We start from the raw sequence: 27375 nt of genomic DNA, 5'->3' as shown, positions 1-27375 counted from the left end.
ATTTAAATAGTCAAAGACAAAACTTCTCAAAACCCTAACAACTGTAGGTCTACTGCTTGTATATGCCTTTTCACGTATTCATGAATATTACCAGGGACTTAGAATAAGTAGGTCCAAAATATTGATTTTAGGTTAAAAAAAAATTTAAAAACCAAAGACATTGAAAAACCCCTGTAAAAAAACAAAGAAAAAAACCCAACCAACCAACCAAAAGAAACCCTCTTACAAAAATTCAACCAACCAAAGAAACCCTCAGACAAACAAGAAACAAATGCCGTGCGATACTTGCAACATATCCAAAGACTGGCTTGAAACTTTATTACTAGCAGGATTGTAATAAATACTTCCGTTAAGCATGTTCATATATAGGAGAATTTAAGTATAATACGGTTTAAATTTTCTTTAGTAAATAAAACCACATACGAAACATTCAGTTCAACACATTATGTATATTTCTGGTATAATTAAAAGACAACAGCTCTGGGTAAATAATTATATTACATATTTATAACTATTGCAAGAATAGACATGTTTTGCATAATCTTCAAATTTTAAAAACAAGATATACAGTTGAAAGTACTAGAAGAGGACATTCAAATCTTTCAGAAGACTACCCAGTCTTTATTCTGAAAAATAAAAATCAAAATAATGCAAGTCGTTTTCTGGCACCTACTTTCCTCCCACAGTCCTTTCCCCCTTCAACACACATAAAGCAGCATCACAACCAATTTGTGTTTCTCCTCTGGAAATGTGTCACGGCAAATAAAAGTGGTTACAAAACTGTATTCCCTCTAAATTAGGAGTTCACCAGACACAAACACATAGCAGTGTTTCATTTTATAATCCCCTCTTCAATGTCAAATCTTATACTAACTTAGATGGGGTACTTATATGAGTATTTATGCCCCATAAAAAATTGAATCAACCATTTTTTAAAAATCATCTTTTACTAGTTCATAAATTATTCAGATTTAGTCCCATCCCACATGCCTTAATGTTACTATTCCACTGCACTGTTTCTCCAAGTATCTAGTGGGCACTCAATTAAAATTCATAGCTTACATGTCCAACTTTGCTTTTCCTACAAGCAATGTATCTGTAGGTACATTAACATTCATAAGGATTGAAGCGTAAATACAAAAAGTAACCTTTGTAAACAGTTCTCATGTCATAGCCAATACAGAACGTTCAGTGAAGCATTCAAGTCACTGTTGTTAGGACAAACAACCTTATAACTCAAACACATACTCGTTAGCCAAACATATCCTGCGAAATATGAGAGCTGCGAGCGCAAAGGTCAGCAGGACAATGAGCACGGTTGACCCCGTGTGGTTGGTGTTGACTCTGGGCTGCTGTGCCCGGTTGAAGTCGGTTGAAGTCGGGGCCCGTCTCTGGCTCTGCTGCTGCGCGCGGCGCTGCCGAGGGCTCATCGAGGTGCTGGTGCTCGACACAGCTGGAGTATGCTCCTGGCCAGCCACTGTACTGCTACTCTGAGTTTCAGGCTAAAAAAGAAAGGTTGAGAGTTGTCAGACAATACAGCACGTAAGATCTGCAAGAGATAAAATCGTAAGGACTAAAATGTGCTCTTCAGATAACTGTTAATACATGCCACTAATAATTACAGGATGGTTATAGGTGGTTGTTTTTGTCCATACACTATCCTGAGTAGAAGTATATTTCAAGCTGAAAATCAGCAGTTCTATAGACATGAGAAGGCTGAAGGAAGTCTGTCAAACCATATTTGTGTTAGAGATTTCAAATGTCTTTGTCTAGGATTTGTTTTAACTCTTTGCTGCTCAAGAAATCTTTAACAATTCTCTGGATAGTTGTATCTCTGAGGATTTGCAATGTCACCTATACTGAAGGGGAAACAAGATGGGGAAGCCAAAAGGAGGATGGAGAGAAGTCCAAGAACTGTAATTAGGCAATGCTGCAATGCTTCCTGTGGACAGCTGGGTCCAGAAGTCTGTTCTTATCATCACCACCACCACCACTGAAAAAACAAAACAAAAATCCTAACCACAAACCACCTGATCCCAGCAGGAGTTCCTGAGCATAGCACATGTGCAAGCACTTACCTACTGTCCTCTACTGGTCAGACTTGGTCTGACATTACAAGTACTAAAAAACACACTTTGGCAAATGATGTTCCGCTCATGAGAATTTTATGCTGAAAAAAACGAGTTTCAATCTTTTGAACTAGAAAATATGACATCTGATCTCCCACCAAACTAATCCTGCTTGCAATACTAAAAAGCTCAAACTTCCAACGTTTAATATTAAAAATAGTAGTACAGTGCAGTCATTAGAAATAAGCATTTTGACAAGGTTCAGTTTAAAAGTGTTTTTAAAAAAAGAAGCTCTGAGAAAAAACTGCAGGCTTTTAAAATTTTTAAGCCTCATTTTCAGTCATCAGAAAATAATATTTTAAAAATATTTTCTGGTATTCCTACTTAAATCAATGTGTAGCTATTTTCCAGAGTTAGCTTTCTCCTCCTTTCCTTCTAAAAGATTATCATTACAGCAGGTAAAACTAAAATTCTTGACATTTTAGATTTTTTTCCAAAGCCTTTTAATGGACACAATACCCATAACCTTAAGCACTGCTTCAGCCATCTACTATACCCATAAAAGATAACCTTTCCACATGACTTAATGGGGAATGCCCTCAACTGCATATCATGGTTTGACAATCCACAAGACAGTGAACAGCACTTGGCCTGTGACTCTTCTGTGTGTGGACAAAGAATTCAAAATTTCCACCTAGTCAGTGATTTGTCTCACCCAGGGAAGAGGCCTTCCATTCCTACCTCCCCATCATTAGTATTTCCCTCTGTTTACATTGGCAAGGAAGTACTGATGCAATTACTCGCCACATTTGACAACTTGCCTGTTTACACAAGCGACTTGCCTAAATAAGCAAAGCAGCTTGGGTGGCTTCAAAGAAAAATGCTTTTAAAATATACATTTTATCAGCAGACACAGCCAAGAACATCACAAGCAGCCTGTTGTGATTTCCAGTACACTGCAGAAGAAAGTAATTCTGCTTCTCACTTGAAAGCTCCTCATGCCAAGGAAAATGAAGACTTGGGGAACCCAAGTCTTTGAAAAATGAAGTTCCTAGACTCATCTACATTCCCATCATCCAGAAGGTGAGAGGGAGAGAAGTGAATTCAGGACACAAGAACTATCAATTCAGTAAGCAATGTTTTTCTTCTTCAAACAGTTTTTAAAGATATAAAAAAGTCTAGAAATATTCCTCATCCTTCATCTTACTAACAAAAGTAACTAGCACTGGCTGTCACACACATCTTCTCCATACTGCAAAACTTAAAAATAAAACAGAAGGGCCCTATTCTGAATAGAACAAGCTGTCATACACTGACATGAACAGATCTGTGACTCAAGAGAAATCTCACTGACAATTTCAAGGCTTTAAGTTATTTTTCTGAGGAAATTATAGATGGATATAGCAGCAGACCAAAAGCTTCACCCAAAGCTCAGCTAATGCACCGCCTTGGGATTCCCAATATAATCTATTACCAACTATTACCAGACATGCAGAAGAAAGCTAAGAAAGGAGTGATAATGACTCGATATAAATTTGGGTCCAGGTGCTACAGTACCTTAAATAATGAGATAGATAGATAGATAGATAGATAGATAGATAGATAGATGGATGATTTTATTTGTTTGAAGACTTAAGTGTTAAGAATCTCAAAAATGGCAGATGGGCCGCACTATTAAAAAAACAAAATCACAAACATCTTGTCTTCAACTTAATGGCAAGTCTTTAAAATCCTTGTAAGCAAACATGACAAGATTTTTAGACTAACACAACACCTCACATGACACAATTTCCATTGTTTCAGCCAAATAATGGTTTCTGCCAAACCATACTGGAAATGTGGATGAAAGCTTAACAGACTAAAAATAGAAATATTCAATAATAGTTATAGTCACCTTTAGCATCTGATCTTTACAGACATTTAATACACACGTGTCACATTATTACATACTATTTATATTACTACTTGTCATATTATTTCTGAAGCTTCTGAAACTGTCAGGACTGATAGAAAACTTTGCTCCAAGGACATCTGAACAATTATTTGATGAACAAGCTATTTCAGTAAAATATACTTATATTAGAACTAACAGAAACTTGTATTGTCTAAATAATGTAAGTAAGGAAATTTATATTATATTCAGTCTACTAAAAAATGCATTCATTGCATCCTTTATATCTCCAGGCCATTATTTTAAAAATTTTCATCAGAATACTAGAAGGATTAAATAATTATCCTGGAAAGGATGTTTTAAAAATACAGCAAACTCAGGAACTCAGAACCATATACTGAAGTTACTGAACTTCTGGGTTACTGAAGCCTCTTTCACTTATACTAATGGTCTGGGGAGAGATGCAAAAATCAGGACAGGTGAAATACCTGTTTGTCTGTACAACTTCCAGCTGAAGAACCGCTGAAGTTTGACACAGCATGGTTTAATGGCCAATATGAAAAATGTCTATTTTTTAATGAAAGTTGGGCCAAATACTCTCAATTGTCAGGACATTTAAAATGGTTGCTGTAGTATTACAAATCTAAGACATCACTTAACAGAGATAAAAGGAAACACTTTTTACCAATATTTCAGAACTTATGATTAAAGGTAAGGGCTTTTATAAATCTCATGCGTCAGAACATAGCCTCATTTTCTGACAGAAACCTCCTTCATCAGCTTGAAGTGGCTGGCTTCAGTTACACTGTTTATTTTATCACCCCTCATAATGCTTCATCCAGCCACTATTATCAGTGCAGGTCACTACTATAGGATATTGTTTAATAACAGGTGTACTGAGGCTTAATGTATTCCCAGGTTATCAGAAAACAACTTAACTACAGTTTTTACCTTGTTACTTAATAAAGCTCACCAAGCATCAACTTTATTCATTAGCTATAAGCCCCAAGGTGGGACATCTATCCATATCAATACAACAGATGTATTACTACAGATTGGTAGAAGTTCAGACACCCATAATCCATGCAGATTTAGTCTGTGCAATCAGGGGAAGACAGAAATGCAGCCTGCCAGCCTCTGCTGCTGAGTAAACTGCTCTCCAGCCTCCACTAGTGAGTCCCACTGTGATCAGAGTTTTGGTACCAAAATTTAGGTGACCACTGGACCCAAGTCCCACCTGAGTATCTATAATATATTCCTTCAAAAACATTGTTCTGCTCAGATGTGGAAGGATCTCTCCTTAATACTAAGGGCAATTACTTTTATCAAGCCAACTTTCAGCAGCATACCTTGCTTGCACTTTCAACACTCAAACAAGAATAACGTTACCATTACTTTGCCCTGAGTAGACATCAACAGCTACTACAAATAAAATGAAGTATTGTCAGAAGTAGTCTAGTCAGAGGTGTTCTCTGCATTGGGTTCAGACTTCTCAGAAATACTGTGTTGCATAATGCTTAGGTAGCCTATTGTTTTCGTTTTATTTTTATTAATGCTAAAGACTGTTCTCTGCAGTTAGCCCTGTCCCAGAAAGGACATCACTGTGCTGACATATATATTGCCATTAATACATTTCAAAAATGTTTGGCCTTTCAAGCAACTTAAAGGTAAAAAAAAAATCATGGAACAGAGAACTGTTGCTGGAAAGACCAAACTCTACCATGAAGTACTCCCATAGTAAAACACAGGCTACAGATTCCTTCACTTTCACCTAGAGGTGACCCCTTCCTTAGCACCTATATACCATTGTGTCTTTTATGAAGACTGATTACAACTGTTCTAGGAACAGAAGAAAGGTAACATTCCTTTTTTTTTTTTTTTTGCATGATTACTTCTAGTATTCACCTTTCTATTGTCTAGAAAGACAAAGGGTTCCATGGCTTCAGAGGGAGACACATTAATTTACAGTATCAGAAGGAATGACACAATTTAATACAAGAACTCAGCATTGGCCCTCAAAGAGAGTAAACCCAGCAAATTTTCTAGATCTAGAAATCTCCACATTTGTAGATTAAGTGGCAAACATTTTACCCACAAAGAGAGAATAATATATTTTGGTGTTGCTCACATCTAACACAACTTAATAAGGCAGAATTAGGTCTTTACACAACAAGAACTCAATAAACGGATTTTACACATACAAGAAACCCAGCTGAGTAGAAAAGATTTGAGGTTTGCATGGGTACTCTTTCACACCTCTAAGCAGATCAAGGTCCAGAGTGCCCTACTTTGTAAAGATTTCTATTACCTTTCACATAAATAAGAACACAAAAATAGCAAGCTCAAATTCCTTAAACCGGACTGTTTCCTGTTACACATTTCTTTCTTCCACTACTGAATGGCTCCAGATAATTTCTAACACTCAAAATGTGACAGCTCAGAAACACAGGTGATTGATTCAACACAGGTGTTGATTCAAACTAAAACTAACAATCCTGAATAATAGTTCAATTCCCTAAAACATGAACCCACTTATCATTTACAATTAATCACATATATGAATATATTTACATACATTTATATGTTTATATGTTTAAAGGTCTCATTTCCCATAGGACTGATCTTCTGAAAATTAAATTAATCATTAATTATTAAATCAGTATAATTGATAAAACTAGTTTTCTTAAAAATGTGATTATTTTTAAAAAAACTCTCTCCTCAAGAAAATGCCAGCAATGCCTTGGTGTGTGAGACCTTTCTACTATATTAGCCAAGATTTACAATAAGATGAATATAATAAAATAGTTTATTAAATCTTGAACAATCTGAAAGAATCCTTACTGTGGGGGGCAAGAAAGTTTGCTATTAGCATGTTTATATTTCTACATAGCTTGAAAACATGCTGCAAACAACAACAGATGTCATTGAACTTGTTGTAGGTTTTTTAACCAATCTGCAGCCCCATCCTCTCTAAAAAAGGCAGCTTAGCTGGGATTTGCCTGCAATTTATCAGTGAATTTAGATTGCATTTGCAACAGTCGTAACAGCAGCTGCCTTGGCCCACCATCAGACTCAGTCACTTCTGAAACCTTTACGTAAGCCCTACACCTAGCAGTATTAAAATATAAGTGTCGTATTTCAAATGGTAAGAATATTTTAGACTTACTTAAGAGGCTATAAAACCCAAGAAGATAGTATTGATTGGTACTTAAAAGCAACAGGTTATCACTGAAATATTTTTTGCCTCTGGCTAAGAATTCTGTAGAAAAAAACGGTGCTACATTACGCAGATGGTAAATTGTAGCGCTTCAGACACCATAAAGTTTTAATGAACACAATGTAATTAAAGGAAACACTGGGAAGAAGAACTGCTAAAAGAACATTATTTTTGTTTTAAGAGAAGAAAGCGAAAGCAGAGGTTGCTATTTCTAAAAATGATTCAACATACTATTTGCCAAGTATGCAGGAGTTCCAGCATAAATAAGTGAACTACATACTTTAATCAGGACTCAAATCAGTTTAAGAGGACCAATTTCATGTTCAGACTATGCCCAATAAAGCTCAAAGATGGACATACCGTCGCACTTGGTGGATCTGGGAATGCTCTAGCTGCACCATCCTGCTGGGGCTCACGTGAAGCAGCAGAGTGGTTCAGTCCTGATGTGTTTGAGGATCCAGCATCAGATCTCCTGGATGAATTAACCTCTGCCTACAAGAAGCACACATGAACACTTCACAGACAAGATCAAAATTGCTCCAAAACTCTTTGGCTTATTGTGGAATGTGTATTCCATTGTAGAGAATATGAGGCTTACAAAAATGTAATAATCAGGTGTGCCAATTGCATTTCAATGACACAGCAACAAGTTTAAGAAATTTTCATTCTTTAAAAATAAGACTGCAAATGTGCAAACAATGGTTTAAAAACAAATTTTGTTTGCACATAACAAATATAATGTTCAAAAACAGCACAGATGTAGAAAGCAAAAAATAAAATTCTTTAGAAGTTCCAGGACATTATGCCAGAATTACACAATTTCTAATACTTTTATTTTGCATGTCCTTAAGACAATGCTGGCCTACTGCTGATACAAGTGAAGTAGCACAGCTTGTTCCTCCACAGGACTAAAGGGCCTCTAGTGAGTGCCAGTGTAAACTGGCTATACTGGTTTCAGGACCAAAGTTGCCTCACAGACAGAGTGGGCATATATGCATGACACTACAGTGGGTAGTACATGCGTACCAGTGTGCAGTATTTAAATTTCAACACAGAGCAAAAGAAAAAATTCAAGTCTTGCAATACTGCTTTCATACACATTTACAAAATGTCTACTACGCATTATTTCCCAGAATTTAGGTTTCATTCTTAGGAAATCTGAGACAAGAGATCAGTAGGGACATGTAGAAGAACACAAACTCCAGTATATATGCCAACAGTAATCTCTTGGGAATGGAAAAGGACATACCATCAGTGCTGAACTGAAGTACTTCTAAAATTTACACATGTCAAAAAAAAAGAAGTCTTGACCAGATCAATTTTTATCAGTAAGTAAGTCACCTCACAAGTCACGTGTCTAGATCCCAACTTATTACAAAGACGACAACTTCAAATCTAGTGACTGTCTTCAAATGCAGACATAAGTAGTGGTGGTAGTAGTAGCAGCAAGAAATACAAACAGTGTATTAGAAAACAACCACTTATGGTGATAACAAACTGGTAAGATCACAGTACAATAGTCCTTCATGATACTATTTAGTGTGAGGAAATTAAGTTCTGTGTTTCTTCATATGTACCTCAAAAGAATCCAAAAAATACAGCACCAAAACAATCTGGAGATGGATTTAACACTTAAAAACTTAGAATCTGCTAAGAACACTGCTTTCTTTTTGCACTTGTAATATTAGACAGGAAAAGTTATGATTCAAATATGGATCATCAACAAAACAACACAGAATTATGAAACATTTAGACTGGAATGGAACTTTAGATGTCCCTGTGATGACATGACTCTCTAGAGTCAAGTCCAGACAAGGTTTGAGCATCTCCAATGCTGGAGGTTCCAGAGTCTCTCTGGGTATTCTGCTCCAGCATTTGACAACACTCTTTCTTTCCTATATCCAATCACAAGTTCCCTGGAAACTGTGAGTACTCTTGCTTCTTTCAAGACAAGCTTATTTCATCTTTACTGTTAATCTCTATAAAGCAGTACCAAATGTGCATTTGATTTACTTTAGCTTATAAAAGTACTAAGTCTAGTATCTAGACTCAAGTCAGACTAACATTCAAAAGATGACCAACCTATTTAAACAGAATAATGAGGGTGAGCAGAGAATTAATTTTACACAAAATATACCTTGTGATGGCAACATGAAAGTAAACCATACTGTTTTACAGTGATACATATGCTATTAGTAATTTCTTTTTCCTTTCTCCTTCTTTAATCAAAATGGAATTTCTGTTATATAACACCTAAAATGAAGAAAACTATTTGGAAGTCAATATAAAACTGATACAAAATATAATTTACTATTAAAACAGACAGGATCAAAGGTGGCTGCTCACAGAAGCAGGAAAACCGTAATGAGAAGATGAGTTGGGGTTTTTCCCCCCCTCCTGAATTTCATATTCCTATCTCAATACCACTTTTTTAAAAGTTACCATCTTGTTTAAAGCTGGAAAGAAACACAATAACCCTGGGATCATCTACACATAGTTCAGAAATCTCTTACTTAAGGAGGAAGCTAATGCAGAGGCTGCTAGTATGTTTGCTAGTAGAGAGGCTCTGTCAGATTATACATTCAATCAGCAATCTGATGTTAAATCTTACCCCATAAATTGACATGAAATGTATCCAAATAATTAAAAACTTCTTTACTTTGCGCTAGTAATTCATACTATTAGTTTATTACAAACACATCAATTGAACACCTCCATCTAACAACAAACAGATAGGAAAGTCAAGCAAAGCAGAGAAGCAGGAAGCTTAAAAAAACCTCAACCCCTACATTTTGATTTTAAAAGGGAAGAAAGATGCAACCAGTGGACAGAACTGATTTACCTTATTAAATTAAAAAAAAATATTTAAAAATCCACAATGGATGGTAAAAGGCTGTAGAAACCTAAGGCTTTTTTTTTTTTTTTTTTCCTGACAAGTGCTTGCTCTTAGGAGGTGGTGTCAAGCATATAGATACACGGAAAGCACCTGTATTCTTTAAAGACTGATATCTCTAAGCCTTTAATTTTAAAACTGAAAAAGGTATGAAATATAAGTTATGAGTTCTTTCTCACAAAAGAAAAAGCCAAACAAAACCAAACTTTGGTATTTCTAGAATTTCTTTGAAGATTACCAGTTCTTAAGTAAAAATCAATCCTATAACTTTAAACCCTTATATATTCTAAAAAAGCCAGGAAAAGGCAATCCATTGTTTCTCCAAGTAGCTGAGCTTTAAAACTCTGTCCCTGTTTTTCTCATCTTTGTAAATAAAACATTTGGAGATGTTTTTATTTTAAGTGTTATGGCACAGGAATATGCATGTCCTGCAAAACTGGCAGGAATGCTCAGAAGATAATCTTTACTTTCCTGGCACACACAAAAAAAGTAAAAAGTAGACTTTAGGACACTATTAGAAGAACATAGGAGATAAAAGGGGACATATTGGCAGCCCTGACCTTAGTGAGGATGCGTTCTGCACTAATGCCACATTGTCACAATGTAACTGTAGTTCCCTGCTCTCATGCACAGTAGTCTTCCTTAGTGGCTGATTTAAGAGTTTAGTGGAAAACCCAGTGAAAAACAGCACTGTGCATGCAAGACATGCAATTCTCTAAGGAATGTATTTGTCTAAACAAACCTTGCTTTCACTGAAACACAAGCTAGAGAACACATTTTTCGGTCACAGCAACTTCCATACCAGAGTTCAACTTTCAGTCTCTTCAGATAGTAGCAGAGTACTTCAAAAGAATTTGCAACCATTTTTCAGTAGTACTATGTTTTATTCCTTCCATAAGCCAAAAGGAAAAAAAAAATCACAAAGGTAAAAAATTTAGGTTAGCTTTGCCCAAACTTTCATCACACTTTTATGATAAAACTAATTCTGGAGAATTTAATCAAGTTATTAGTGTTGGAAAATGTGGAAGTAAAAGCAACATAGGTAGTTCTTACCACAGTGGTCACCACTAAAACTAAAACTAATCAATCAGTGCTTGAGATGCACAACTTATTAACTGGCAAATTTCAAGAGATCCATTCTTATTTTCTCTTTCAGACTATACTGAGAAAACAGGCTTCCACATAGCAACTGATGAAGGTTTTCTGAAATGATGAATGTTTCTGTGATTTACAAGTTTTTTCTCAGTATTTTCTTTTCTATTTCTATATAAGAGAGATAAAAGTTTAAACAGTGACTTTACCTTGAAGCTAATTTGTCTAGCAAGTTCTTTAGCCTCCTTGTCTGCCTGGCTTGACACGCTTCCAGATGTCAGTGGTAAGAGGGCTGTCTTCATAGATGTGCCACAAATTTCACAACAGAAGTCTTGTGACCTGCCCGCAAAAGACATAGCTCAGAATAGCATGTCCTCGGTGTTCCTGTGTGCTTATTTAATAAACTATTTGCAGAACAACCCACAGAAAGACAAGTGGTGGCAAGGCCAGTAGCTTAGAAGTACTTCCCTCTGCCTCAAATCACACTATCTTGAAAAAATATGTTGAGAATTATCTGTATTACTAACACAAATTCTCTCAAGTCATTTAGGAGAGTATTAACATCTGACTTAAATAGCACTATTATTTATACTTTATTAATAATTTCTTACAATTAAAATACTTATATCTGCAGCAAAGAAAAATTATAAAGATTTAACTATTATTACAAATGTTATACTGGACCTAGATTGGAGCTTGTACCTCCAATCCAGGAATTTCAACTTCCTGGAAAACATAATCAATCTTCCCACATCATCTCTCTACAGGGCACACTGCAAGTGGCTCTCCAGGCCAGTGAGGAACCACAGAGACTTGGCAACACAGTATCATGACCAACCTACCCCACTGACTCACTCCCTGTTACTGAATGCTACTGAAAAGAGCCTGGCTCTACCTTTTTTACAACTTCCTTTCAGATAATTGTACACGTGGATATGATCCCCTGAACCTTCTCTTCTCCAGGCTGAACACTCACAGCTCTTTTATAATCTCCATGGATGAAGCACGTTCGAGCCCTTCAATCACCTTTGTGGCACTGCACTGAATTTGCTCCAGGATGTCCTTATCTTTCTTGTACTCTGACCTGGTCACAGTCCCACCTGAACCCAGCACTCCTGATGTTTCACCAGTGCTGAGTACTGAAATAGGATCACTTCCCTTGACCTGCTGGCAATGCTCCTCCTCATGCAACCCAGAACACTTCAGCCTTCTTTACTTCAAGAGCACCCTGCTGCCTCAGGATCAGCATGGTGACCACCAGAATCTTCCCTTCCAAGCTCCCTTCTAGTCAGCTAGTCAGCTGATGTTGTTCCTCTCCAGGGGCAGGACTTTTCTCTGACATTCCTCCAGCCCATTGAGGCTCCTCTGGATGGCAGTACAACTTTCTGGTGTATCAGCCACTCCTCCCAGCTTTGTGTCACCAGCAAACTTGCTGAGGGTGCACCCTGTCTCACTATCCAGGTCATTAATGAGACTGAATAGCACTGGCCCCAGAACTGACACCAGGAATACACCAATAGTGACCAGCCTGCAGCTGGATTTTGTGTTGCTTATCACAATCCTTTGAGCCAGGCAGCTCAGCCAGTTCTTAATCTACCTTACTGTCCCCAGCTACCTAGGTTGTACTTCATGACTGAGGATAAGGGAAAGGACACCAAAAGCCGTGCTGAAGTCCCTATAAAGAACATCCACTCCCCTCCCTTTGTCCACTAAGCTAATAATTTCATCATAGTCACAAACCTAATCTCAAGTTAACTTCCTAAAGATCATTCAGAAGAAGCTGCTTCAGAATTTTGAAATAATTTAATTATTACTTAAAGACAATTATGCATTATTATTTTTGGTTGTTTTCTCCCCCACTTAACTATCAATTCCATCATACCCACTTTCTCTCCATGCTGCCATTAGTACTGTATTACAATGTTAATTACATCTCCAAGTCTGAATTTCGGACAAACTTCTAATATGGCCACACAAAGCTGGAAGGAACAGAGTGCTCTCAAAATATTTTATTTGAGTGCAAGTTCCAAGTTTGCACAATATTCAGAGAAAAAAGTGACTACACACACAAGGCATCAAATTTGTTTTATTTGGAATAAATGCAAGAGAATAGACTGAAGTAGCTTATATTCTACTCAATGCATTACCCTAAAAGTGAGTGAATGTAAATGTCCCTACAACAACAAACTTAGCACTTACTTCTTTGCAAGAGCTCTTCTTTCTTCTGGTGTGTAATCTAGAGATCCTATTGCTCCTTCACCTTTGGTTGGCATAAATCCAATGATAGCTAGTAAAGCTGTTCTTACTGAAATGGGAAAACAAGAGATATAAACAAGGTGGCAGAAACAACAGTTATGTAATCTCATTCCACACTTGGAAAAGTTGCATTTCTGACTGCAAAACTTCGTTCTGCCAAGTTTGAATTTCCTACAAGCAGCAGTGGTTGGGTTTTTTGTTTTGGTACACTGCAAGGCTTTCTTAATTTTGTTTTAACATTATGTTGTAAACAAAGAAAAGGCCACCAGCCAACAGAGAAGAGAAAAATCAACTGTCACAAAAACGTTACATTAAGATGAGGGCTCCAGACTTTAAAAATTATGAAAAAAGGTAAAGCAGAACTAACATATAAAAAGGTGGTTGGGGGGAGAAGGGGAGCAGGGGGAGGAAAAAGATAAGAAGGTTCACAGGGAATTCTTTTTTTTGCTTCTGTTTTCTATTGGACATGAATTCTGCAATTTAGTGTACACATGGTCAGAGTTTTTCTTTTTTGCGAAGTATTGCAGAATTTGTTCCTTTTATGTCATCATAATAGGGGAAGGAGCTCACTTAAAATATTAGTAACTGCTTGTAACAGAATTGCCATCTGAAGCATCTCTTTTGACAACATCTGTACTTGGACTTTGTTTTACAGAAGTAATGATATTTAAGAATTCAAGACACTTTGCTAATAGATTTGGTAAACAAATATCACATCAAAGTAAGTACCACAGAAAAGAGAAAGCATATATACAACTAGTTAGAAACACAGTAATTTCTACTCTTAAAAAATATTAGAGACTTAACAAAAGTTGAAGAGTGGTCTGCTAGAAATCTCCTAAGATCTTACATTTTAAAAGTGAAACGAATATAGAAATAATGAATAACTGTACTCAGCAAAACTAAAATTACTTGAACATAAGCATATTGCCTTGGATGAACTGTGCCAGCTCTCAATTTCTGTAACAACAGTATTTTTAAAAATAAAGATAGAGATGATTTAGTTATTCTAAACTCAGACCACATTATCTTTCCTCTTGAGTGCTCAGAACCACATAATGAGAATTGAAAACACCCTTCTATTATTATTCAAGCTGGCTCAGTGATCGTGCAAAAACAGGGTAAAGTAACAGGATTTATTTTCATAAGGAAAATTTTAAACAAAACACACAAAGAATATCCTAATTAGTCTGAGAATTCTTAATGCTTATGTATCCAAGTAAAGGAGAGCTTACCATCACCCTTCAGTTTCTCAGCCCTGGCATTTACTTAGTATGATTTCCAAATCATTCAATTTCATTCTTTTATGACCTTACATTTGACAAATTCTCCCCAGTACACCCTCAAAATTTGTCTCCTTTTCCACTATAAACATTTTTCATGAGATTTTCTTTAGTTTAAAGAACAAGTTGTTTGACGGGGGTAAGATTTTTCTAGGAATTGTTACTTACTACTCCACGAAGGCTGCCATGTTTCAGGATGGTGCCCTGAGATGCTTAAACAAATTTTCTTCCCCACTTCAAACCTGCCGTTTGCCTTCACAGGAAGGAGGAGGATACAATAAAGCATGCTAGAAGTTAACTCTTCAGTTTTTGTAAAAGTCATAAAAATCACAATCAAAAGAAATCCATACACAAACAATATGTGACAATTATACTACTGCCAACACCACAAAATTGGCATTCAGCTTGCTGAAAACTGAACTCTGTCATCTGAGTCTATTAATGCATGAAGACAACCTTCTACAAAACTATGCACAAAGGAAGGCCTTTGCCTTAAACTATAGGTCTGCCTTCCTGCATCTGAGCAATGTATTCAACAGAAACCAAGAGGGCCCATGGAGAGAACAAAAGGCTAGACAATCACATCAGCAATGTGATTGCTCCTGGAGGAAAGAGCATTTATGAGGCATAAAGCTTCATGCAATTAAGAGATTACCAAAATAATCTTGGAAGACTTTGGATCTTCAATTATACTATACTGTGCCACCTTTCTTACAAAAATAACATCATGTTAAATGCTAAGAATCTCTCTCTCTCTCTCTCTACCTATGATAAAATTGATAACATAAAAAGGAAAAACTAGTAAGCATGCTTACTTACCGTCAACAAAATAATGCTGGGTGGTTTCATGGGATACTCAGGTGGCAGCACTATTCGCCCATGATAAATCCCTCCATCAAAATCTGAATCTGGAGGGCCTCTAACAGTGAAGTGCCATTCAAAAAGATTATCCTAAAATTGCCCCCATCAATGGAAGAAGGGGGAAAAAAAAAAAGTGTTCATCAGAGAAATAGACAACTCAATGCCATTTTCTTGAACAAGGACAGGCTGAAGAAACAGTACACAGGCAGAAGTTTTAAGAAGCCAAAATCAAATGGAGAATTAAGAGAAAGCAGCACTAAGGATAAAGCATTGTAGGCTTCTCGTAATTTTCTTGCGCAATAATTTGCCAAAACCCTCTAATTCATTATCCAAATTCTTTATGCTAGCAGTATAAATTATGACAGGGGTTTTTTCTACCCAACAGATGGAAAACTGAGTCAATTAAGAGTAAGATCCAAAATCTTTAGATCTTTGCCTCAGTGAACAATAATTTCTGAAGAACCAAGGGGAGACCTACACCAAGAAAGAACACTAATGACAGCCTTCCCAAAGCTGCTATTGTGCCCAGGTCAACACAGGGATTTGACTCACACTGCAGAGAACTCCTATTCTCCCTCCTCCTCTAACAATTTTGAAACAAGTACTGTGCCTTATTGCACAACTTTGAAAGGTACACTTTGAAATCTACAGTTTTTTCATCATTGGACTTATAAATAACTTGTCTTTAAACATTATTTCTTTGGGGTTTTGAGCTGGGATTTGTGTATCAGAACTTGTGCTGCCAACAACTTCCTCAATATTTACAAGCAGAACAACTCTTACTGTTAGGACAGGAGCCCAAATGAGGCTTGCTGTCAGTGAATGAGATCCCTCAGCTAATGCTAAACACTGATATTACAGCACTGGGGTGGCCCACCTAGTTGCAGTTTTTCAAATATAGGAGATAACTGTCAAGATTTCCAGCATTTCCTTTCATCTGCCACTGTTCTCTTGCCAGTGAGACACTGTTCTAATCCAGAAATAAGACCTTCATGTAGATTACAAATAATAGCAAGAATTAAACCTCTCATTTTACCACAGGAAGGAGAAGCAAGCTACAGATGAAAACCAGGAGACAATAAGGAATATTTTATCGCACCCAGGAACATGCATTATTATGTGAGCATGTCAAGCATGTTACTTATTTCTGCAAACAGCTAAAAATCAAACCTCCCAACCGAATACCACAGAACACTGTTTTTTTTTAATTAACCAAGTTGAGTCAACAGGGATTTCTGTTTAAGCTTCTAACCACCAGAACTTCATTGTCCTCTCAGCCCAAAAACTTAACCAGGTGTTTAGACAAGAAGCTACTCCTTAAATGAAATCCACCTCTCTTAGAGTGCATCCAGAATTGTACACATTTGTGTTTTTCACAGGTTTTCTTAAATGCAAAACAGCAATCCTCAGAGATCACCTTAGGTTAAGTGCTTCAGTGAACAACTCAACAACTGCGCCAGATGTCAGGTTTGGGTACAAAAAGCTTGATTTAAATATTAAGTATTTCCATAGTCTTGAGAAGGTGATGGGGGAATAAAAACACCCATGCTATAAAACTACTCAGGTGCAATGTAAAACTGTTATGAAGTACTTTCACCAATACCCTGAATGACAAGACCATTGAAGTTGAATTCTGCTGCTGATTTCCATCACAGGGGAAAAAAATTGGTTTGCTATCATTTAAATATGTACATTTTAAATACATATGCATTTTAGAGAAGTATACATTAAGAGTATATATTAATAAAACTGCCTAATTACAAGCTCTTGCAAACATAGAGAAACAAACCTCCAAAGGCTGTGCATGATAATGATCTGTAGGATCCTTCAGTTCTGCAGCCTCTTTCATCAAACGTTTGACAGCTGAAAAAAAAGAAAGCATAAGACATGAAAATGAAGAAAATAACTTAATATGCATTGCATAGAAAAATACATAAAACATTTCTTGAAGAACTCTTTTCAGCTAACTAATCTTCTCTAGCAGATTCCAGCTTCTTCACTGGAGTTCATAATTCAAGACACTATATAATTACTTATGATGAATAAACTTTAAATGCGTTATACAAGCATAAAGTTATGAAAAATATGTGCACGGTCACAGTTTCTCAACACTGAACATTAGGACTAAAGTAGTTTTACATTAGTAATTGCACCAGACAGGAGGAAAAACATACGTATCATTAACAGGCTTTCAGACTACAAGATTTACAAGGCCAACAACCTCAATATTTTATGATACAGGACATCATGTGCATCTCTTACAACTGCTAAAAAGCTTTATCCTGACACCTCCCATGACAATTACATGACTACTCCTTTAGTTGATCAAAAGGAGGTCACAGTAATACTTGAGAGAAATCAGCACATCACCAGTAAGAGGAGATGAAGTTTTATAATAGATTTGAAATATTTGAATATGCCCAGCCTGAAAAATTTACCCAGGGCCTCTGCAGTTGGAACCTGCCACTCAGTGTGACACCCAGGTATTCTTCTATCATGACTTCAGGATACTCATTAGTAACCTTCTCCAACCTTCCACTTCAGAAATACCAGCATCCATCTGTATTTTCTGCATCTCCTTCTTGTGCCCTCTTTTGCAAGCTCTGTTACATCACTTATACTTCAGGTGCCCTCATGTGCACCATACATTAATAAAAAACTCTGTCCTCCCCATGGAGGAATTTTCCTTCCAATCTACTGTGAAAAGTCCTTCTCCTCCTTCACACTTTTGGACAGCTATAAACAATGGCTCAAAGTTTGAGAATTTCACTTCTTACAACCCAAACAGAAAACCAGTTATGTGGAAATTTTGCTGCTGCCAGTTACCTCAGTTATGCTGCTGCCACAGGGAGGTGTCAATTAAACACCCAACAGATCACACCAGGTCACGTCACAGCTAGCAGCATTCAGGCTCTGCTGAGTAACAGTTTGTCTCTTTCATCTTTATTAAGGTTTACCAGTTCATTAGAGAGGAATATAAGAAAACCAGTCTGGACCAGAAAAGGCTTTGGACTCAGCATTGCTTCACAGCCAACAAGGCTGGACACTTGCCTTTAGAGGAAGAGTGGCATGCACCAGGATGAGCTAATTCAGGAGTGAACACACCACAAAGCAAAATGGTGACCATGAGAAAACTGAGACTGTACGTAACAAATCCTAATAAAGACAGAGGAGTCATGGACAAGGCAGACAGCTGTTACTGAGATTTCCCAGCTGAGAGACCAGGACAGAAAAGAAATACATTCCCCCATAAAAGTATCATGTGGAGTCACCCATGTTCACCGAGGGAAAGCTATTAGAGCATAATACTAATCCACTGTTGGGGCATGAAACAGCAAAATCTAATTTAGCTCTCGAATATCATAGAGATAATTTGCTTATAAGAAGTTTTCAGTATTAAGCAACCCAGGACATCTTAAAAATCTATCAGGTGACCTAACTTCACCCTTCCAATACCTGAAGAGAGCCTACAAGAAAGATGGGAGAAGGATTTTTTTAAGAGCATGTAGCAACAAGATGGGGAATGGCTTCAAACTGAAAGAGAGTAGATTTAGATTATATATTAGGAAGAATTTATTTCCTGTGAGGATGGTAAGGTGCTGGAACAAGTTATCCAGTGAAGTTGTGGATGCCCCATCCCTAGAAGTGTTCCAGGCCAGGTTGAACGGCGCGTTGAGCAACTTGGTCTAGAGAAAGGTGTCCCTGCCCACGGCACGGGGGTTGGAAGTAGGTGATCTTTAAGGTGCCTTCCAACCCAAGCCTTTCTATTATTCCATTATTCTAAGCGGCACATGTGTATGCAGCAAGGCTGAGAGCTGGGGTTGTTCAGCCTGGAGAAAAGGCTCTGGGGAGGTTTTACTGTGACCTTTCAATACCTAGAAGATGCTTTTAAGAAAGAAGTAACTTCTTACCACAGCCTGTAGTGACAAGACAAGAGGGAATGGTTTTAAACTGAGAGAGTAAGTTTAGATTGGACATATAGAAGGAATTCTCTACCATGAGGGCAATGAGACATTGGAACAAGTTGCCCAGAGAAGTTGTGGAGGCCTCACCCCTGGAAGCCTTGAAGGTCAAGTTGGACAGAGCTTTGAGCTGTGATCTAGCAGAAGGTGTCCCTGAATAAGGCAGGGAGGATGAACTAGATTACCTTTGAAGATCCCTGCCAACCCAAACTATTTTGTGTTTCTCTTCCCACATTGCTGAAAAATACCAGCTGAGAGGCTGCAAGGAAAAGCCTGGAGCGGTAAAGGTTCATTCTGAGAACGTGTGATCCAGTGAAGAAAGCACAAAATTTGTTTCTTCTTTAAGCACTGCCGCAGTATTCGTGAAACAGTTCTTCCTTTGGCTACCAAAAACTGCGGTGGAAGAAACAAGCATAATTCACAAAGTCTGCCTGCAATAAGGCATGGTATTTCAACCCACTTAAGTCATACTGAGTCACTGAGTAAACATTTGGCAATGGCAATTCTGAAAAATCAGAACAGTTTGGACCTATTTGAAATAAAGAATCACAGACTGTCAATAAAGTCAAAGAGTATCGCTAATTCAGCCGAAAAAAAAGAAAAGTCAAGACACTGAATTTGTCTAAGGTTTTAGAGACAAAATAATCAAGTTATTTTTTAATGTGACATAACCATCAGCGTGAAAAATAACCACACTTGCACAGATACGCTCAGTAACACTTTATCAATGTTCATCAAAATTAAATGCTGGGGAAATTAAGCTTCTGGACTAGAGATTACAGGAGAGTTCCCACCAACAAGCAGAAGGTGTGGGAGCTCTCTACTGCTCTGTGGAGGAAAGACAGAATACTACAGGTCAGAGCCTCTGCCTGACAATCTGCCTCTTGTGTTACACTGAACAAATTTTTCTGAAAAGCAAAGTATGGATATTAAAAATCTGAGAATCAGGTTTAAAGCCACCAGCTTGCTTTAGGATTGAGTGGTGGTGGAATAACAATTAATGAGGAAAATTTGTACAATAAATGCATATGTGATTCATAGATTTATTTCTGCCAAAAACCATGCCCAGTCAAATTCCACTTTCATCATCCTTTACTTCAAGCTACCCTGAAACTTCCGTTCACACAATTGCTTCTTTTGAATATATCTGCAGGTGACATTCAAGTACTGCTATGTGCCCAACCAGACAAGTCTGTACCTAGTGGCTGGGACAACCTTCTGGACACAGGAAACACAAGTGATCACTCTTTGTAACCATCAGTGAAACTGCTTAAAGCGATGACAGCATTTGAATATCGGTGCTGTTTTCTTAGTAAATCATTATGTCTTAAAAAAAAAAAAAACCAACAAAAAAACCCCAAGTGGTTGTGCATGACAGTATCTTCCTCAAATGTACAGCAACCTTTTCATTCTGAAATGAATTCTCAAACTTCAGTTTGAAATTTCAGTTCCACTGTTTGAAGAAGAAAGTACATAATGTACAGATAAATAATGGAATCCAGAATAGCTGGCATAAAGCTAGAGATCTCTCAATCTTTCAAGATGACTTATCTAAGCTGGGAAAAGAAGAATAAAACAACCTGACAGCTTTTACTGCTTTGCCAAATGTTTCCTACCTTTTTATTTATGGCTGCTATTTTTTTTTTTTCACTTTAAACAAGATTTAGAGGTCTACTCAGAAGAAGTAGTAACTTTTTCCCTATGGCTCTGCTAACCAAAACAGTACAAGGAAGGATGCAATTTATTTATTGAATACAGGTTTTCCAGTGAAAGTAAAACTCCCATAAAACCCTTCATCTCAGAGAAACTTATATAACTATTCAATCCACTTAAGTGATTAGTAAAACACCAGTCATCTTTGTTATGTGTTTATTTATTAATGAAGCTACTACCTACAATTAGGAAAAGTATTATACAACAATAATAGAAAAAAAATTAAAAATGAAATCACATCAACAGTTTGAGACAAGCATCAAGTCCCTTGAATTACATGGATGTGTAACGGATAACATTTTGGGAGGGTCTTCTTAAATCCAGCTGTCTTTGTTTTCTTCCCCCCTCCACTCTATACCCGACCACTGAGCCAAGAGTGCCTGACCCACAGCTGGTGTAACCATCAAGTGACTTCAGAGGTCACAGTGCAGAACTGTCACCTGCTGAATCACCAGTCCCCACAGCAGCCCAAAGCACCTGGGAACCAAACCGCATTGGCATTTAAAAGAAAATCTCATTTACTAAAGGTAATGTTTAAATTTCTTGTCCGGGGGAAAACAACAGCGAATCACACTCTCAGTAGCTCCACTGCACATCATTTAAAAACCAATCAGGATTAAGTTTATGTGTAAAGTACCTAGGATTTCTCGTAAAATGACAGCACTTGATGAGCTTTGACATTATAAGTAAAAAATCCCATTTTAAGTGATGTGGTCACTGACACATGTAAGAAAACATATTTAAAACAAAGAGTCACAGTAGCTCTTTGATATGGAAAATGGTATTTTTTCAATGGTATTTTTTTGCTGTACTCTGTAGAGAATGGTTTATTAAATCTAAACATACAGCAACTCTAACAGGTTCACAGCAACCTGCACAGTGTCACTAGGAGCTGTGTGTCACCTTGTGGATGTGATTCTCCTGGACAGCTTAGAATCTGTGAATGATGTGTGATCATTTGTGAACTAAAAATAATAGAAATAAATCCAAAACAGCTCTGAACCTACGACAGCTACTAGGAAAAACATTAACTCCATCCCAGCCAAGACCAGGACATTCCTCTGGCAGTTCCTTTGACTTCTGCTACAAAACAAATGTAAACATCATTTGCCAAGAAACAGGCCAGCTGTTTTCCATCCTCAGGGTCTCAGATACGTCCCTTCTCAAGACCCAAAAGCCTCCTGAATAGCTGCTTTACATCTTCACAGCCTCACGTACATTCTTTCACATGATCAACAAGTCTCCTGTACTCATATAAAGTATTAACAACTATTAAAAAAACACAAAAAGTTTTAATTAGTCTTGTCTTGCTTTCCTCTCACCCTAACAACCAGACTTTAGTCCTCATTTTCCTGAGGGCAACAGGAAGTACAGTACTCTTCTTGTAGTTGCAATTGAAAACAACTGTTCAGTCAACGCAAAGGGAGTAAAACTTACAAAATCCAAGGTCCTTGTTGAACACGCTAAGATCAAACAATGAATAAATTTCTAACATGTGTTCAACGTTTTAATTGTAAACAATCTATCCTTATTTCATACACAGAAGCTACTAAGTAGCACAACAGCTACTGGCTATTTCCTATTAGCTCTGTTTAGTTGACAAAGAACTGACGCATGCTTGTTGGCATGGATCACTTACTTGTACAAAATATGCAGTGGAGAAAGAAGCACAGTTTTTAGGAAAAACAGCAATCATATTGAAGATGACAGCTAAGAGGATCACAATCTCAGCATTGTTATGTTCCCTATGCCCTCAAGATCCCAAAGCAGTGCCCCTGGGCAACAAATGCAGGACAGCATGCCAAGACTCCTTCCATGTGCTCTCCCTAGTGCTCCAGGGCACTCAGTAATCAAATTCTTGATGAGGTGGTCTGCTGAAAGCAAAACAAACTCTGCCCACCAAAAAACTAAAAAGCATGTTTTTTGTGGTCTCTGTGTGAGGCACTGTAAGTAGGTGTTCATAATTCTTCAAGTGTCTGTGCTAATACCCACTCAGACGCCTGGTCACAGCCTACACAAAAGTGAGACATTGTCACTACAAGAGCAGTGACTACAAGATTCCGTGTCTGATCTTACAGCAGGCTAAGGGTCACAGCTCTTGGGGAAAAAGAAAAAAGTAAATAGATTATTCCAAGTAGCTGTCTTATAAATTTCAGAAAATTAGGGATGTTCCTGAGGCATGAAGAGGATGAAGTCTGTACTTTAGTCAGCTGAGCTTTAATATTGATGGGAGAGGTTTATCAGCCATGTGGTAGCAGGCTGATATACATTGACTAATCCATTTTGAAATCCTAAGACCGAAAATAGCTTGCCCTTTTATAACTGCCAAAAATACACACAAAAATATGAAGCAACAGCTTACAAGGCTTTGCCTCATTGAAGCAATACAAAGAAACCTGAAGTGTGAAGTGTGAAACTTCATCCCTTCCAAAATTAACTGTCTTTTTGGGAAGAAAGAAAAAAGAAATTCAAGGTCATAAGCAGTGTGAGAAGGGAGCATCAGGTGAAAGCCCCTATGGCTCCTTGCTCTTACAGAGGGCAAGTGACAGGGGCCTCTTGGCATCGCAGACCTGCACTGGCCATGGCCTGTACCTATGGCAAACTGAAACGGGCCAGAGCTGCGTTGCCTCTCATCAACAGAGACACGGTGTGCAGGGGAACAACTTGCTTTGTGTTGTGGGGAGTTACCATCTTTGGATGAGCTAATTGGCTGTAAAAACAGGGATAAGGAAGAAGATGAACACATTGCCTAGGAGCAATCAGCAGCAGGACAAAGATGTGTAGCAATATTGCTCTTTTGTGTGCTTGAGAGCACACAAATGTGCTCTTTTTGTGCTTGAGAGCACACAGCAAGTACAGCAATGAAGAACCTAAGTGATCCCCACTCATCAATCTGGCCTAGCACATTCACAGAAGAGGGATCCAGGAATTAACCACAGATGAATGTCAGCTCCTTCACAACTCTATAGCAGAATTTGGCTTAAAATAAAGATCAATAAAGGCACATGTTTCTTTTAACAATATTTTCCTATTTAAAATGTATTTTCATCTACAACATTACATTAAAGCAACTTATACTAAAAGGGTTAGTAGAATTTGCCCTTTTAAAATCTACTGAGCAGACAAAGTCACCGTTTGCAGTTTGCTCAAGTCCAAAAGTAGATTTCAACAGTAGAAGCGTGTTGTACAGGTACAAAATGATTACTTTTTCCACTCTGTCTCAAGATAGCATGTTCCAAATCCCTAAAGCTGACCTAAAGGTTAGCAGCTTGGTTCTTCCGCTATTAAAGGCAAAGCAACAGCAACAGGCACAAGGACAGCCACTTGTTCTAAAGCCCTAGAGGGCTCAGTTACCAAAGTAATCCCTCCAGTCCACACATGACACAACCCCTTGAAATAGAAAATAAATTTTCATTTATTTTAGTGCCTTTACATTAATTGAAACCACCTTAGTATTAGAATATTCTGCAGTTCCATTGTTAACCTTCAGTCAAATGGCAAGAGTAAGATACCACCACTAAAGTGCACAGGTAACTGGAACAAGATAGGAATTTGTAAAACACACAGAAATATTAAATAATTGCATATGCTCATCTATCAGGTTAGCAACTGAAGTGCCAGACTACAAGCAATGGCTATACATAATTACTGTCAACTCATTTTAATGTGCAACTGTTAAAGAAACAATATTTATTTAAAATATTTGTTTATATTTATTCAACACCTTTTTGCCCATCTGTTCAGTGAACGATTTCACACATATTGACTATTGAAATCAATGTTTTAAATCATTATAGAAATTTTAAAAGTTATTTATATAATTTACAAACTTTCACTATCTATATGGAAATAAATAGTTTAATAAATTAATATGTAACCAAACATGCTTAATTTGGAGAAATTATATTAAGCCATTGCATGAATTATTTATCTTTGCCACACAAAGTTCATTTTGCTATGGAACAGCTGGTTCCAGCTGGTTTTCAGCACCAACAGGTGCTGAAAATCAATTCCAGTAAAGGTAATTTTCTCTTGAATAAAGGAAACAACATTTCTAAATTAAGCCACAAATATTTGTCCTCTCCACCCAGATCCCAGGTGCTTGTCATACAGCACACCACCACTGTTTCCCATGACGTGGCAAACCACAACCAGTGAGCATGTTTGTGTGGCCTTCTAAATTCATATATGCCACACATCCTGCGTATCTCCCTGAAAAAAGTATTCTTTCCTGATATTTTAAATGACAACAAGTTCATAATTTGCTTAGTGATCCTTCTTATCTTTCCGTTATGCAACTTGGGCGTGAGGCTAAGGGACATAATTTAACAATAGACACATCATCCGCATGAGGTATGTTTGTAAACAAGCGTGTCACTGACATTTGTAAGGTACAAAGTCATCATAACATTCGGTTTCTCCCCACCTCCCACGCTGGTAACAGGACGCTGTGATTAAAAAATAAAGCTACTATTCATCACAATAACACGAAGCTGATAATGCCTATTTCTCAACACTGGGTCGGGGAAAGCGGGGGCAGGACAACAACCCACACACAAACCCTGCCAGCCCTTACAAGCTGCGGAAGAGGTTTTGCTTCGGCAGGGTCAGTGAGGCCCCCGGCTGTGCCAGCAGCTCCCAGGAGGTGAAGCCCTGGCTTCAGAGGCCGCTGCTCCAACACAGCCATGGCCTGTCCACCGTGTGCTTCCTAGGGACCAAAACCTTCCCTTCTAGCGCTGTTTTCTCCACCTCTCTAGAGGCGTCTCTCTCACTTCAAGGATTCCAAAGAAAGCCCAGGAGTTACAGGCATGAATTTTAACATACAAACATGTCAAACCAAACATGTGAACAAACACAGACACGCTAAGTACACAGAGCCTGTACAGCAACACTTCTGCAAAACAAACTGACGCCACACGGGCCAAGTTACCCTTGGCAAGCCGTCCCCTCACACGCACCTATTCAGAGAGCAGACGATGCCCAGGGGAACAGGGCACGGCCACCTGACTAAACGTTCAAAGGTGGTTTCCACGAACCACCAAAATGCGTGGGCACACAGACCTGGCGGTCAGGGTGTTTTGAACCGAATTACAGCTCCGAGGAAGGTTGCAACGCCATCGCACTGCGAAGGCGAACGGAACCCGGCCGGCCTCCGCCTGAACGCCGCCACCGCCCCGGCGCAGGGAACCCACCGCCACCGCCGCGGCCCCCGGCCCTCCTCCCCGCCGCGGCCCCGGCCCCGGCCCTCCGCGACCAGCGGCAGCCCCGAGGCGGGCTCGCCCGCCCGCAGCGGCCCGGGCAGCCCGTAAAGGCGCGGCCGCCGCCTACCCGGGCTCTTGAGGTTGTACCGGGCCTCCATGGCAGCGGGCACCGCTCGCTCCCTCCGCGGCGGCTCTGGCGGCGGGGGCAGGGGGCGGAGGAGGAAGGCCGGCCCCGGCCCGGCCCGCCTCGCCTCGGGACACTCCCCTGACGTGGCAGCGGCGGCGACAGCCCCGCCGTGACCGCGGGGGGAGGCACCTGCCGAGCCGGCACCGCCCCGGGCCCGGCCCCGGAACAGCGGCCGGGACGGGCCGCGGTGCTGCGGAGGCCGGGCCGCGGCGCGAGTGAAACACCCGATCGCAGCGGTGATGGGGCGAAGTGCCTCCGGGCCCACGCCGGTGGGTTTGAAAACTCGGTGGGGGCTTGGAAAAGGGGCTTCCGGGAACCCCCAGACCCAAGACACTCCTCGCCCAACAGACTTCCCTGTAAGACTTAGTAGCATCTTGGTGGTTTTCAGGATCATGAAAGACTGAAATGGCGTCGTATGTCAATGGTTATTATTTTAGGCAAGAATTATCACCAAGAGCTTGACTTGAATGCCACCTTTGCCATACCACAGTGACAGAGATATTTACATGTACAACTGTTTCTCTTCCACCTGGTTATAGGTGTAATACACTTGGGATGGAACTTTTAATAACATACAGCTTAAGAGAATTTCCAAATTAAAGTGGACAGAATCTCAGCAGTCACCATTTCCTTTTGTTTCAGTACAAACTGTAAATAAAAAACAACCTCTTACGTACTTTTCTTCAGCATAAGTTTGAAGCTCATATCTAGGTCATATTGTTCTTAATTTAATCTATGAAACTAATTGTT

General features: G+C 38.7%; 1 protein-coding gene across 3 annotated transcripts; it reads right to left on the bottom strand.

Moving 5' to 3' along the window:
- Positions 1-429: 429 nt before the first annotated feature.
- On the bottom strand, positions 430-26729 carry UBE2J1 (ubiquitin conjugating enzyme E2 J1). Of its 3 annotated transcripts, none has more exons than XM_053973065.1 (8): positions 26566-26729; positions 17352-17425; positions 15521-15652; positions 14870-14954; positions 13362-13467; positions 11372-11501; positions 7538-7669; positions 430-1502 (listed from the first exon to the last, which is right to left on the bottom strand). In XM_053973065.1, the coding sequence occupies exons 1-8, from the start codon at positions 26594-26596 to the stop codon at positions 1230-1232; spliced, it is 963 nt and encodes a 320-aa protein (XP_053829040.1). In that variant the 5' UTR covers positions 26597-26729; the 3' UTR covers positions 430-1229. The 3 variants fall into 3 exon arrangements, with proteins under 3 accessions (XP_053829040.1, XP_053829042.1, XP_053829041.1); XM_053973067.1 differs by lacking the exon at positions 26566-26729 and adding an exon at positions 26293-26454; XM_053973066.1 differs by lacking the exon at positions 26566-26729 and adding an exon at positions 26299-26454.
- Between the last annotated feature and the right edge of the window lie 646 nt (positions 26730-27375).

The sequence above is a fragment of the Vidua macroura genome, chromosome 3, assembly GCF_024509145.1.
Source record: "Vidua macroura isolate BioBank_ID:100142 chromosome 3, ASM2450914v1, whole genome shotgun sequence".
NCBI lineage: Eukaryota > Metazoa > Chordata > Aves > Passeriformes > Viduidae > Vidua > Vidua macroura.
The sequence above is the reverse complement of the archived record's forward strand: the minus strand, read 5'-3'. Positions and strand labels throughout refer to the sequence as shown.